We start from the raw sequence: 15,725 nt of genomic DNA, 5'->3' as shown, positions 1-15,725 counted from the left end.
CGCTCGCTCCTGCTTTCTCTCCGCCGCGTCTTTATCGCACCCCCCTTGGCCTGGGGAGAATAGAGCCCACAGCCTGGCGTGGCGGGCACCGCGCGGCACTCTCTCCTTAGTCTAAGTTTCGGCCCGCCGCTTGTCCCTCATGAAAGGTTAATCCCCATCTCTGGCTCCCACTCTCTCTCTCTCTCTCTCTCTCTCTCTCTCTCTCTCTCTCTCTCTCTCTCTCTCTCTCTCTCTCTCTCTCTCTCTCTCTCTCTCTCTCTCTCTCTCTCTCTCTCTCTCTCTCTCTCTCTCTCTCTCTCTCTCTCTCTCTCTCTCTCTGCGCATGGACTGAGTGAGTGGGCGGAGCCGGAGCGTCTGTGAGTGAGCGTTGTGTGAGTGAGGCCGCTGTGCCTTTTCTTACCTGTTTTCTCTTTCTTACTTTTTCTGTTTTTTATTATTTTTTTCCTTTGTTGTTTGTTTGTCTTGTATGTTTTTGGGTTGGTAGGGTTAGGGGTTAGTGGAGTGCGTGTGTTTTTGTGGTTTTACCTGGGCGTCAGCTCCTGGTTTGGAGTATGGCTGCCTCAGGTAACACTAGGGGAAAGTTTGTTTGTCTCACGCGGCGGCATGGTATAAAGATATCCTCTACCGCCAGCGTAGAAGAGTGTAGCCTGGCAGTAGGTGAAATGGTTGGGCATGCCAAGGTTTTGTCTGCTGCTCGTATGAATCAAGCAATCGTTTTGTTCCTTGAGTCCGTGGAGTTGGCCAACTTAGTGGTTGAACGCGGAGTAGAAATTGATGGTATTTTTAACTCAGTACTCCCTTTGTCTACCCCATCTAGGAAAGTAATCATTTCAAACATACCACCTTTCATTAGTGATGACATTCTTGTCCAGTCTCTATCCCGCTATGGCAAATTAGTTTCCCCGATCAAGAAGATCGCCATTTCCACGAAGTCTCCGCTTTTAAAGCATGTGGTATCTTTTAGGCGATATGTTTACATGGTTTTAAACAACAACACAGATGATCTTGATTTGACTTTGAATATCCAGGTCGACGATTTCAATTATGTCATATATGTCACAAGTAATCTGATGAGATGTTTTGGTTGTGGTTTGACGGGTCACCTAGTGCGTGCCTGTCCAGAAAAGTGCCCCAATACTACCGCCAATGTCAATGGTCAAAATGAGAATACTGGGGAGGGACAGTCTGCCAGTGATGAGGGGCCCACAAATGGTGGAGAGGCTGGGGTGGATGGTGATCAGTCACCAGGGGAAGGTTCTTCTAATGCCGATGCACCTGAAGTTAGACCATCAGATCAGGATGTGTCTGATGAGACAGTAAGGAACGGGGAAGAGGGGGCCGAGGCTGAAGCTCCAGAATATAATGTTATGCATACTGATAACTCGCCGAATTCCAACGTACTAGATCTTTCGGAGGACGCTTGCGGGGAGGATAGTCAGATCATGGAAACAGAGGAAGTTCCCTTTAAAGTTCCAAAAGGTCTGAAGAGGGAAAGGGCTCGAGCTGAGTCTCATAGAAAGGTAAAAAAGAAAGATCTGGTTGTTGACGTTAATTCTACTGATGCAGAGAGCGAGGGGGAATTTTCTGATTGCAGCCTAAGGTGCAGTCTTCCCCAAAGCGGCTACACAGGGCGCGAGTACACTGTGGATGACTTAAAAACGTTTCTGAAGCAGACTAAAAATGCTAGGTGTGTTCAAGTTGATGAATACTTTCCCGATGTTGAACAGTTCATCGCTAAAACGAAGCTGTATATGGCCGAAGGTAGCTTTACTAGGCAGGAGGTCTACCGTTTGAATAAATTTCTCACAAAACTTAGAGCTCTGTTGAACGCTGATAGCCAGTCCACCCCAGCCCCTGTTAATTCCCAATGAATATGTTCTTTTTTTGCACTTTTTCCTTTATACTTATGAGTGGGTTTCAAATTGCTTCGCTTAATTTGAATGGAGCAAGAGACCGCACAAAGAGGGCGATGCTTTTTGAAACAATTAAAGAAAAAGCTATTGATGTTGTCTTTGCGCAGGAAACCCATACTGACGCAAGCAATAGCTCTGATTGGGCTTTGGAATTTGGGGGGTTATCGATCTTAAGTCATAATACCTCAACTAGTGGTGGTGTTGCTATTCTTTTTTCAGGTAGCTGTATCCCCTGTTCATATGAGGTTGATGAAATTGTTAAAGGTAGACTCTTGAGAGTCAGAGCTCAATATGAAAATACTTTTTTTGTTTTTGTGTGTGTCTATGCCCCAACGGTTGGGAGGGAGAGAATGATTTTCTTAAGTATCCTGGATGATCTGTTAAAGAATTGTGATTCTGGGGAGTGTTTACTTCTTGGTGGGGATTTCAACTGTACTGAGCTAGCTATTGATAGGAATCATGTAGAGCCTCATATGCCATCACGTAGAAGGCTCATTGAGATAATGAAGTCCCACGACCTTTCTGATTTATGGAGGAACTTTCATATAAAGCAGAAACAGTACACATGGGTCCACTCAAATAATAACATATTATCTCTGGCAAGATTAGACAGAGGTTCTATACCTTTAAACATCAGTTCAGTTTTTTTAGAAGCTGTCTCATCCTGCCAGTAGGTTTTTCCGATCATAGTATGGTGCTTTGTAATTTTTTTGTTAGTGCCACCAGATATAAGAGCGCATACTGGCACTTTAACACTAGTCTTTTGAATGATGGTAAGTTTAGGGATGTTTTCAAGTTTTTCTGGAAGGATTTTAGATCCACAAAGCAGTCTTTTCAGTCTGTGCAACAGTGGTGGGATTTTGGAAAGGCCCAGATAAAACAGTTGTGTCAGCAGTATACTTCCTGTGTCACAAGAGATATAGCTCAACGCATGAAATTGTTGGAAAATGAGATACTGGAGCTCCAAGGTTTAGCTGAAAGTACAGGTAATCAGTTATATATGGAAAATTTGAAAATAAAAAAGAATTGTTTGGCCAACTTGCTGGGCATTAAAGCACAAGGAGCTCTGGTCAGGTCTCGCTTCCAGTGTGCAGAATTAATGGATGCACCTTCCAAATTCTTTTTTAATCTGGAAAAGAAAAATGGCCAAAAACGGCTTATACATGCTTTGGTTTCAGAAACTGGAGCCCTCTTATCTGACGATAAACAAATTCGTGAGAGAGCAGTTGATTTCTACAAGGTTTTGTATAGGAGTGAAATCTCCTATAAACAGGCCCTTGACAGTCCTTTTTTGACGAATCTTCCTAAGGTATCTAGAGAAGCTAATTGCGACCTTGGAAGGGTGATTACCCTGGCTGAGTTGGAAAAGGCCCTCCATGGTATGGAGTGTGGCAAGGCACCGGGGATCGATGGTCTGCCGGTTGACTTTTATAAGTCTTTCTGGACAGAAGTAGGCGCAGACCTACTGGTCGTTTTGAGGAACAGCTTGGCCAAGGGGCAGCTGCCACTCAGTTGTCGCAGAGCAGTTCTTACTCTGTTACCGAAGAAGGGAGATTTGAAGGATATCAGGTCATGGAGACCCGTGTCTGTTCTATGTGCGGAATATCGGCTGCTCTCTAAGGTTCTTGCTAATAGACTCAGTGAAGTTTTAGGGGAAGTCATTGCACCTGACCAGACCTACTGTGTGCCGGGCAGGCTTATTTGTGATAATATTTCTTTTATTAGAGACGTTTTGGAAATTGGTAAACTTTTACATTTGGACTTTGGCCTTGTTTCTGTTGATCAGGAAAAAGCTTTTGATAGAGTTGAACATAATTATTTATGGAGCGTCTTGACTGCTTTTGGCTTTAATCCTGTTTTTATAAAGAAAATTAGAGCTCTATACTGTGACAATGAAAGTATTCTGAAAATTAATGGTGACTTGTGTGCTCCTTTCAAGGTTTTTAGGGGAATTAGACAAGGATGCCCCCTCTCTGGAATGCTATACTCCTTAGCCTTTGAGCCCCTGTTAGTACAGTTAAGAGCCAAACTAAAGGGTGTAACTCTTCCTGAGTGTAACATCTCTTTGAAGCTATCAGCTTATGCGGATGATGTAGCTATTCTGATTGAAAGCCAAAGGGATGTGGACACCATGTTAAATGTTTTTACTGATTTTAATCGGTTATCATCTGCCAGAGTTAATTGGGGAAAAAGTGTGGCCCTGTTGGCTGGAAAATGGCCTGATGGCACACCGTGCCTCCCAGGTGGGTTAACCTGGTCTAGGGACGGGTTTAAATATTTGGGTGTGTTTCTTGGAGACGATAACTTTGTTCTAAGGAATTTTGAGGGGATTGTTGAGAAGGTTAAGGGCCGTCTTGGCAAGTGGAGTTTTTTAATTAAAAAATTGTCCTATAGGGGCCGTGTTCTAATAATTAACAACCTGGTGGCTTCATCCCTTTGGCACAGACTTGCATGTATAGACCCTCCAGCACATGTTTTATCTAAAATACAATCTATTCTGGTTGATTTCTTTTGGGATGGTCTACACTGGGTCCAACAAGGCGTGCTTTTTTTATCCAAGGATGAGGGTGGACAAGGATTGGTCCACCTGCAGAGTAGGGCAGCAGCCTTTCGTCTTCAGTTCATACAGAGACTTTTGGATGGACCTGTAAATTCCAGTTGGAAGGCTGTGGCTTGTGCCATCCTAAGAACTTTTGAAGGCTTGGGTCTGGATAGGACCCTCTTCTGGATGAATCCTGCCTTAATGAACTTAAACAAGCTCCCTGTGTTTTATCGCAATACGTTTAAAGTATGGGGTCTTTTGAAAGTATGGAGACCTCAGAATACAAGTTCTCTCTTTTGGCTTTTGCAAGAGCCATTGATATATGGTTCATGTTTGGATCTTACGCATGAGAAGCATTTTCCTGCTTTTAGTGGGATGTTTTGCAAAGCGCGGGTCATCACTTTGAAGGACCTCCTGCCTTTAGCTGGGCCAGGTTTTGAGAATGCTGAAGGAGTGGCCGAACACATGAAAATGAGATCCATCCGTATAGTTAACAAATTCCTCTTGGAATTGAGGTCCCACTTCACAGATGCTAGTCTAGCAATGTTGGATCAGTATGCCAGGGGTTTAGTTATGCTAAATGAATGTGATCCTGTTCCATGTTTTAGTGTGTCCTCTGGATTTTGTAATGTCTTTTTGAAGGTTGAAGATTTTGTTTTTCTGGGTCCAAATCGCGCCTCTGGAAAGGCACTTTACAATCTTTGTGTAAAATCTCTGAATAGGAGGTGTTTGGAGTCTAGAGTTGACACACCTTGGCGTGCTGTTCTACATGTAGAACAGGATGTCAAACCACACTGGAGATCCTTTTACAAGTCACCATTAATTAAAAAGGTGGGGGATTTACAATGGAGGATTTTATATGGTGCAGTTGCTGTAAATTCTTTTGTTTGTGTTTTGAACTCTGATGTGAGGCATGAGTGCCCGTTTTGCAATGACAGGGAAACTGTTTTTCACGCTTTTATGCAATGCACACGCCTGATGCCTTTATTTTCCATTTTACAGAAACTGTTCACTTACTTCAATGAAAGTTTTTCAATGGAAACATTTATTTTTGGTTTTAATTATGTACAGAAGCGAAGGCACAAATGTCAATTGTTGAATTTTATCATTGGACAGGCTAAGATGTCTATATATGTTAGCAGGAGGAATAAGGTTGAGCATAACTCAAGATCTGATCTTTTAATGGTATTTGCAATCTTGGTGAGATCAAGGATTTTAATTGATTTTGGTTTCTACAAGGAAATGAGTGATCTTGAAACCTTTGAGATTATATGGTGTCAGGAAAATGCTCTGTGTATGGTTGTAGAGGATAAAGTGCAATTTAATACCTTGTTAGACGTTCCTGTGCCTGCTGTTTAACATACATAACTAGATGTGTCTTCTATTTATTTATTTATTTATTTTTTAATCATTCATCTTTGAGATGACTGTGTATGTCTTTTAGCTATTTGTAATAAAGGTTTTTATAAATTCAATTCAATTCTCTCTCTCTCTCTCTCTCTCTCTCTCTCTCTCTCTCGTTCACACCAATTCTTTCTCTCTTCTCCTCCCTCCCCTTTCACTCTCCCTCCATCTCCATCTCTGCTCACCCTTTCTCCATCTCTCTCTCTCTCTCTCCATCTCTCTCTCTCTCTCTCTCTCTCTCTCTCTCTCACACTAATTCTTTCTCCTCCCTCACCCTTTCTCCTCCCTCCCCTTTTACTCCATCTCTACTCACCCTTTCTCTCTCTCGCTCTCTCTCTTTCTCTCTCTATATCTCTCTCTCTCTCTCTTTCTCTCTACCTCTCTCTTTCTCTGTCTCTTTCCCCCTCTCCATCTCTCCCTTTTCCTTGCCCCCCCCCTACACACAAACACACACACCCTCCAAAACCTCTGCTGCCCTATCTGCTTCATCTGCCAATTAAACTGGAGGGCCGGGGGCTTTGTCCAGAGCCGCTCGCCCTTCAAAATGTTTAGGAAGCGGCGCTGGTGCCGACCCCCATTGAGACAGAGAGAGAGAGAGAGAGAGAGAGAGAGAGAGAGAGAGAGAGGGAGAGGGAGAGGGAGAGGGAGAGGGAGAGGGAGAGAGAGAGAGAGAGACGTGGTAGCAAGTGCTTGTCCTCCTCCTCCAGCGAACAGACGGTACGTGTGAATGGGGAATGTGGAGAGGGCCGGGGTGAGACATGGAGGAGTAGAAGAGAGGGAGGGGGGAGAAAGAACAGAGAAAAAGAGAAAGAGAGAGAGAGAAAGAGGGGGAGAAAGAGAGCAAGAGAGAGGAGGAGTAAAGAAGGAGAGAGCAGGAGAGGGGAAAGAGAGGCAAATAAGGAGAGAGGAGGAGAGGAAGAGGTCTCACATTCAGCAGTCTCCCCCCTGGTCTAATTACCAACCACACTGGGGCGTGTGAGTGATGAAGGCACTGGGACCACTTGTCATTCATCCTCACACAAAACTTCTTAGAGCTCTGTTTGGTTTGAGTGTTATGCCACAGATAGACCTCTAAACTGTGGCATACAAATAGATGGACCAAACATGCTTGACATCCTCTTCTGTGGATGGATAACTTTTTCGGTGTTTTTCTGCAAAAAAGCATGCACCAACCATACACTGCCCACTACCCCCCGACTGATGGTGGGGTGTCCCCTAAGCCATCACATTACTGACAGAGATGAAGCTGATTGTTGAATGGATGACCCCTTAGCCCTGTTCCCTAATGTCTCCTCTGCACAGTAGTATTTATTGTTACCTAAGGTCTCCTCCTGCATTGTAGCTTGAATGTTATTCCTCATTTGTAACCCTCATGGGATGAAAGTGTCTGCTATATGAATGAATGTAAATATGTAGTGTACCTTGTGTGAGCTGGCAGGGTCCAGTGACCTCTGCTCCGCTGACAAAGCAGGAGGCCCCAGGAAGAGGGGTGAGTATGACTGCTCCGTCTCGGTTCTCAAACACACAGTGTTCCTTTAAGACACCGGCACTGTCCAACACTGATAGAGACCAGTAGACAGACAGGTAGGTAGGTAGGCAGGCAGACAGGCAGGCAGACAGACAGGCAGGAAAAAGGTGAAACAGGTAGACAGGTGCATAAACAGGCACATTTTCAGTCCTAGCTAACAGTTCTGGAGTCCTTTACTGCTACAGGGCAAAGTTGCAGATACGAGTACTACCAAGAAAAACATTCCACTCTTAAAAGGCCCTGAGGCCAGTTATGGACATAGTTTCAGTTGAGTGGATGCCATTCACTTCAATGAGTGAAGCAAGCAATTAGAAATGTCAGTGACATCCAGCCATTCTTACCAATGTCCTGTTTTGTTGCGGCATCTGCGCGGCCAACAGACGTTCTGCCCTCCTGCAAATGCAGGGACACGGAGTGCTTAAGTAAGCAATGCTAAGCGCCATAGCGATAGACCACATCATTGCGGTTTTACTGCTGCTGCTTGTAAAACGGTGCGAGGCAACAGACCGTAAAAGAGGCAGTTTGTCCTTATTTATTAATTTATTTCAACTGGTCCTGTGTGTTTCTGTCCCCTGCTGGCCCGCTGAAGCTCGAAGGGGCGGGTAGGCGGACGGACGAGTGTGGCACACACACACACACACTTACTTGTAAACGGTACAGGATGACCCCTGTGCTCAGGAGGTCGTCGTCGATGCCGATCAAGTGCGGCAGCCCAGAGTCCAGCACAACGCCACTGCCCTCCTTCCTCAGGGCCACGGTCTCCTCCTGTGCGCACACACACACACAACACACACACACACACACAACACACACACACACACACACACACACACATAGAAGTAGACACAGACACACACAGTAGTACACAAGCAGAGGTATGCACGTACAAACACGCACACACACACACACACACACAGAGAGGTATTCACACACACACACATAGAAGTAGACACAGACACACACAGTATTACACAAACAGAGGTATGCACGTACAAAACACGCACACACACACACACACACACAAAAGGGTATGCACACACACACACACACACACACACAGACACACAAAAGGGCATGAACACACACACACACACACACACACACACACACACACACCACACACACACACACACAGGGAGAGGCAGAATCCCACTGTCAGACACAGGCATGAAACATAACAGGCGGCGGGCAGGCCAAAAAGCTCTGCATTGTTTATGGATACTCTTCCTGGCCTGAAGGTCGGGAGGAGAGCGCAGGCCGAGTGATGGCGGCACCACGGCCATGTGTCTCCATGCGTCTCGCCGCAGCGGCAGGAAAAGGACTGAGAGAGAGAGAGAGGGGGAAAAGAGAAAGGATGGAGAGAGAAAATAGGAAAAGAGAGAGAGAGAGAGAGGGGGAAAAGAGAAAGGATGGAGAGAAAAAATAGGAAATGAGAGAGAGAGAGAGAGAGAGAATGGCCGATGGCTGATGGAGACCTCATAAATCATCTTCCTGTTAGAGAGAGGAGGCGGGATGGGAGGTTGCCGTGTAAATTCACTGCGTGGCTGGTGGCACTGACCATAGATATAAAAAAACATTTGAGTGTATGCACCACTGACTCTTAAGCCGCCAGGGCCAAACATTCATCACGGAAAGTTTCAGAGAGAAATGGCAAGAGAGAGGGGGTTAGAGAGAGAGAGAGAGAGAGAAAGAAAAGAGAGATAGAGAAACACAAAGGGAAAGAAACTGTAAATATCGTTTTGACAAACTGGAACCAGGGAGTTCTTGCGACTCTTAGGGTGTGACCACATCTGGTTATTGCAGTACGAGTGCTCAGTGGGCGGAGTGTGTGTGTGTGTGTGTGTGTGTGTGTACGCAGGGAAGGTGAGAGAAGTCTGGTGAGAGAAATGGTGAGAAGCAGCTCAATATGTTTCCCAAAAAAAATGTGCAAAAGACACTTAGGAAATGCGCCTATTAAAAATCACCCGTACACAGGCACAGGTAATATCTGACAACCCTAATTTTCCTCTTCCGAAGTGTTAACTTGCTACTGTACTTACAGACTGAGTGTTACAGACGAGAGATTAGAAACATAAAATAAAAGTTAGTTTAATCTTTCAGAGATGATTACAAAATGCCCATTTCCTCTTAGAGTAATAATATTTTAGCCAATGAGCAGGCGTCGGGTGTCACCGTGTGACTAACCTCCGAGCCTGAGGGCTCTATACGGTTCGACAGGCCTCGTGATTAATGCCTCACTAAAGCGCTGACATTCAGATTACAGGAAATCATGGCCGCACGTCCCCACCCCCCACTACCAGCACATTAAAAAGTCAAAGCCAAATCAATGTTCACATGGAAAATCCATTTGGCTTGCTGGGACTCACCTGTTAAATAAGTATTTAATGCCATTTGAACAGCGCTCATCGGGAAGGTAAGAAGAGACGGGGACAATTGATTTTTCACAGAAAAAGGACTTTTTCTGAACGCATCAAAGGTGTGGTGCTTCAGGTGGCTAGTCTCGCTCAGCTCCAGTGGCAGTGTTAAGACTCTCGTACCTCTCACCCTGTGGTGAGAATCCCATTTCCAGCGAACCAGGCCTGACCAAACTGAACACTTATTCGCCATCACCTTGACTGAACAACGCGCTCAAGTGGTCACCATGTCTTGTAGTGCTCCTGGCTGTGCTCTCCTTGTGCTTCAAAGTCAAACATATTTGGCTGCCTAAACAGCCTCCTCATTCTCACATACATCTCTGCCTGCCAACACCTCTCAAGGCACACACGTGCCATTGTGAATTATGTGTGTGTGTGTGTGTATGTGTGTGTGTGTGTGAACACAAGGGTGGTGTGAAAACATAGATGTTTACAAGGCATCAGCCTGAGCTGAGCTTGCACAAAGCTGGTGAGAAATTATTATAATGACAAGTGCAGCAGGCCATTAAAGCAACAGACAGCCTTTACCTACAGGGAAGAGCCTATAGGTCTCAACGCTCTCAATGCCATCAAGAGGAGTCAGTAATAACAGGTATTCACAGGGGGGAGAGCTCCCTCTGTGTGTGTGTGTGTGTGTGTGTGTGTGTGTGTGTGTGAGTGTGTGTGTGTGTGTTATACAGTATGCTGGCCTGATTATGTGTGTGTATTGGTGTGGGAGGGAGGTATGTGGGCATTTTGGGGTTGGTGTGAGTATAGGGGTTGGCCAATGATGTAGACCCTCTCCTGTGTGGAATGGGGGAGCAAGGAGTTCTTGTAGAAGTCTGTCTGACGGCCTAAATTGCACACGGTCAGAGACATCAGACATTCAGAACTGCCCATAGTCTTGAGTGCATTTCTTTTCAAGTCTACACAGTCTTCCTGAAGAAAAATGTCCTTTAAGCATTTGCACAGTGGTGGGAACTGAGTAGCCTGTTTCTGTTTCGTTTGCCCCTGAAATTCAAATGGCGAGGCAGATGAATACAAAACAGAGGCACTAAAAGTGGCACTCTGTATTTATTTAATTAATTCTCTCTCTCTCTCTCCCTCTCCCTCTCCCTCTCTCTCTCTCTTTCTCTCTCTCTCTCTCTCTCTCTCTCTCAGTAGTGAGGGGTGTTGGTGAAAACGCGTTGGTCCTAACGAGGAGGGAAAGCCATCGACTGGGTACCCTCCTGCTCTGTAATTAAATGAATCCCTCACAGAGTTCATTAGAGATGAGGGAAGAGACTGGCCGCTGGCAGATTAATGTGCTTCGTCCATCTCACTTTGACTCAGGTGAAAAAACGGCAGACTTCCGAGATGAGACTCGAGCAGGGTTTAAGTGGGGTAGTACATCCAACAGAAAGGCTCTGAGCTTTCACTGCTTTCACCGACGCTCCAAATCATTGAGCGCCGAATTTCAGATCAGCTCTTCTCAACTGATGGGATCAGGTGGCAAACATAATTAACTTTGTTCTGAACTACTGTCACAGCAAGATGATGGCCCCTATTTTAAGTGCTATTACAAAAGCCATCATTTCCTGCTATTATTTTTTTCCTTTCCCCTCTCCCGAACATAATGGCGTTCTTGGTGCCTTCCCCTAAAGCTTTTTGAGTTGCCAACGCATTTTGGCATTTCCCTATGAACTGTGCGTGTTGCTTATGAGGTGTTGGAAATGGATGGGTTCGGAGATCACTGGCAATTGGACTCACTTAGCAAAATTATACTTGCAGTTGCTGAGTGACATGTTCGACATTCACCATGGTGACCGTTGCCTCTAATAAGTGCACTAGTGACCTTTATTTCTGAAAAATGTTCTCTTTTCCACGTCATCACATGCTAAAATACAGATTTTATAAAATATGAAAGAGTGAAACATCTAAAAAACAAAACTAGCAGGGACTGTCACTCATCTAGCAAACAGAGACACTCATCAACTATCAACTCAGGCTGACTCTGCCAGGTAATAAGACCATGTGATAGGCTCTTTAAGATGGGCTGAGTTCTTCAAACAGCTTTCTGTCAAAGGACTGCTCATGCACAGCATCACTTATCCCTGACATCACATGCAGCAGTCATACTTAGGGTTGAGCCTTTGATATCCAGGCAGGATATGCACACTTCTGTAAGCAAATGAGTACCTCTGAATTGGTCAGTGTTCAACAGAGCCCAATTAGAGCAGCTGCGATGCATGCATTCAGACAAACATCAAAGCACGGCACCTGGGTATCTCAGATGTAGGCGCTACAAATACAGATCAAAGACACTTTTACAAAACACCTGTCAAGCTTCACAAAACAAATGCCTACTGCCTATCATATTTCTAGTGTCACATATGAATCAGTGCAGTTATTTACAGATCTGTCTACAGTACATTACATATCCTGATATTGATTATTAATGTCAATAAATACACAGAAAAATACACACTGGAGAAAAGCAAGATCTGAGAGACCAAGAAAAAGGTAGATGAGCAAGCGGGAAAAACAGGATAAAAAAAAGAAGAGGAGGGATCTCTTTTCATCTTGGGATCTAAGCTACACAAATACTCCCACTAAGAAAAGAGAGAAAGAAAAAAGTAAACGGAGGAGTCAGAAGCAGTGTGTTGGGGCCCTTGGGCGCGCGCCGCACAAACGTCTCTTCTCCGAAATGAAAACAAATGGCACAGCCCACCCGAAGATAAACTGCTCTGGTTAGGAGCTACGTCTGCCATCCATCGTGACCCATCCTGCAGCTCTCCAGAAAGAAAGAAAAAATAACCACACTTTCCAATTAACAAATACTACTGGTTCTCCGCCTGTCTCCCAGGCTGCAGAGAGACATTTACTCAAACGGCGTGTGTCTGAAATGTACCCACATGCCCCCCCATCCTCCAACCCTCCCTGCCACACTCATCCTTCTCTTCTGTTCACTGTGCCGGTCTGGAGGAGAGAGCGGCCACTCTTGAACCCATCTCATATTAATTATGTTCAGTTTCCTGCACGCCCTGTAACCAATCTCAGGCACCACCGATGCATAACTTTGCATTCCAAATTCGCCTCAGATGCCGAATTAAGATTCTGTTTACGTTCACCGCCCCACCACCACCATCACCCCCACCCCTCCGAAGTATTGCCGCTCCTCTCCGAAAGCGCCAATTTATTCTTTCGCTTTGAGCAGAGCGAGCTCGTCAACAGCGTTAACCCTCTGAGTGCAGCGACGTGTCGGGTTCGGTTCAGGCGCTAAGAAGCTTCCGTGGAGTGTTCTTCTCGCTGAAACCCAAGCACGTTTTCACCGAAATAGCAGCAGCTGGGATACTGTTGAGCCTACTTAGCTCTTATGCGGCTAATTGAGCAAATACCTCCATCGTCTGACGCACCACATGTGTACCATGTTTGGCTAGTGTGTGTGTCTGGCGCAGGGCCAGCTAGCACGTATAGCCAGGGCGCCGTCAGGAGTCCGAGGCTACTGGCAGATGAAGTGTCCCTCTGTTCGGTGCCCTGTTCTCCGATGCTGCACCACCCGGTCTGGTGGCAAGGACAATGTGGCCAACTGCCTCAGACATCAGTGGGCCTTGTCAAAACACGGCCGTGGAGATGTACCACGTGCCTCAGGCACTGCCCAGGCCCACTTGGACACCTCCCCCCACACACACACACGCTCTCCGAACACGCAATCTGACATTTACAACACTCCCATATTAATTAACGTTGTAAACGTTTGGAGATTAATCCGCCATATGTGACTAATCAAAATCTCTTAATTAAGGAGTGCGACGGTAGCCCTGTAATGAGCTCATGGGCACAGCGGCGCTTTGCATTAACCTTCCCCGCGACGCCCTCACCCTCCCAACCCCACCCGACTCCACCCTTAACTCGCCCCACCCGACTGGCTTTTAACACCGCGTCTTTACAACGCAACACGCCTCAGCAGCACCTCTGGCCTCTGGCTGCTTATCAAAGGTTCACTCTTCAATCAGACCGGAGGCCTGAGAATTGCACACACACACACACACACAACACCAGCAAAGCTGGACTGGAGCAATTCTCTGTCCTCGGCGACTTCAAGGCCGTAAGGTCCAGGGGAAGCACAACAAAGATCCCTGAGGGCATCTGAGCACAGACCTCATACCATAACCAGAAACAAAAACATCTCCAGAAAGCCACTGACCGTTAAAAGGACATGGCAAGGCATAGGCATGGGCATGGAGAGCCTTCAGGTTTAATAGAGAACTTGTGTTTGTCATCCTGCCCCTAAAGACTACGCTTTACCTGTACCCCTCACTGTCACACAGCTTCAAGATCATTAAACCACCTTTAATGCACGCCGGACGCCATTCTAATCTAAATAGCTGGAAAATTAAATAGAAACACCAGAATGACTTTGCGTGTTTACTGCCTTGTCCTGGTCCCTGTTGACAGAGCCCAAGTGTTGCCATGGAGCTGCAGAGACACCTAGTGGTGGGTAGCCTGAAGTGCGCTGAGGAGGTTTTCTGCTCTCATTCACAGTGGTGGCCGTTTGTTCTGGCTGTTTATGAAACTGACCGGCTGAGAGGACTCACTAAAGTAAATGGAGCGAGACGTGGACTCTGCAGGGCTACTGCTCCTTAATTTAGTTCTCCAACTGTGCAGCCCGCATAACCCGCTCCAAAGTAGGCCCATCCCATCAACTAGTGCTCAGAATAGTGGTATAAAAGTCCAGCAAGCTTTAAAATTAACTATACTGGACTGTTCAGACCATGTTACATAAAGATGGTACTCTTCATTCCACAGGTGGCTTTATATGTTCAGCAGACAAACAGATTTTATGACTATGTGAGGTCCCTGGGAATCAAAAATTCAGACTTTAAGACAAGTTTTAACAGAGGAGCTTTTCACTCACTGGTTGAAGGCATCCCCCTCATGAAGCAGTTTGGAGATAATGACTTGGGTCTCTCCTGAGGTCACAGCTTCAAGAGAAGAAAATGTTTGTCTGAAGCTCTGAACAAGACCAGGAAACCTTCACAGGCAGCTTTAGTCCCAGCTTCTGAGGACTTTCTCTCTCTCTCTCGTTCTCTCTCTCCGTCTGCCCCTCTGTCTCTCTCTGTCTGTCCGTCTCCCTCTCTCTTTCTCTCTGTGTCTGACTCCCTCTCTCTCGCTCTCTCCCTCTCTCAGCTCCTTGCTGTCTGCTGGTGTGTTCTGCTGCATCGCGCTTGTGTTTGAAAACAAGGGAAGGGAATTAGTGGATTGAAACAGAAAGGCTCATTACTCGGCAGCAGAGGAGATTTCAGCACGGCTCCATTTGAAGTAATTATCTGCAATTACATTCAGCTGATGCGCCGCTCCACTCGCCGGCTTCCTGGGCGCCTGTAGTGGCGGTGGCGGTGGCGGTGGCGGTGGCCACCCCCCCCCCCCCCAGCCCACCACCCGCTCAAACACGCCGGGCTACAGAAAAACTCTGCCTCGGACTGCAAATTGGTCCCAGGACATTTCAGAACTTCTTCCTGATGTTGTTGTTTCGGGTACTTTCTGTCTGTCTCAGAATTATCTTTCATCTTATCTTTCAGCCTGTGCAGAAAATAGCATAGGCTAAGCTCATCCAGAGGCAAGTGCAAGCTGATGGAAACTAAGTACTGAGAGTTGGGAACTAAAGAAGTAAGCACTGGTGAGTGGGAACTATGGGAACTAAGTACTGAGAGCTGGGAACTAAAGAATTAAGCACTGGTGAGTGGGAACTATGGGAAGTAAGTACTGAAAGTTGGGAACTAAAGAACAAAGTGCTGGTGAGTGCTGAGTGTAGGCTAATCAGTGTCAAAGCACTGTGGCCCTCTAAGCAGACCACACACACACACACACACACACACACACACACACACACACACACTCCCTCCCTCTGGCATGCCTGGCTGGACCACAGCAGACGGAGCCCAAAGCTCAGAGGCTGTACTGGG

The 15,725-nt window shown here is 46.1% G+C and overlaps 1 protein-coding gene across 2 annotated transcripts in view; it reads right to left on the bottom strand.

Annotated features, from left to right (window-relative positions):
• kif16bb (kinesin family member 16Bb) overlaps positions 1-15,725 on the bottom strand; it is a 53,589-nt gene that overhangs the window by 17,179 nt on the left and 20,685 nt on the right. For both annotated transcript variants that reach the window (XM_042065804.1, XM_042065805.1), the window contains 3 exons: positions 8,033-8,152; positions 7,729-7,780; positions 7,281-7,418 (listed from right to left, as the gene is read on the bottom strand). In XM_042065804.1, the coding sequence (XP_041921738.1) occupies positions 7,281-7,418; positions 7,729-7,780; positions 8,033-8,152 (310 nt within the window). The remainder of the gene's footprint in view (positions 1-7,280; positions 7,419-7,728; positions 7,781-8,032; positions 8,153-15,725) is intronic.

The sequence above is a fragment of the Alosa sapidissima genome, chromosome 16, assembly GCF_018492685.1.
Source record: "Alosa sapidissima isolate fAloSap1 chromosome 16, fAloSap1.pri, whole genome shotgun sequence".
Taxonomy (NCBI): Eukaryota; Metazoa; Chordata; class Actinopteri; order Clupeiformes; family Clupeidae; genus Alosa; species Alosa sapidissima.
The sequence above is the reverse complement of the archived record's forward strand: the minus strand, read 5'-3'. Positions and strand labels throughout refer to the sequence as shown.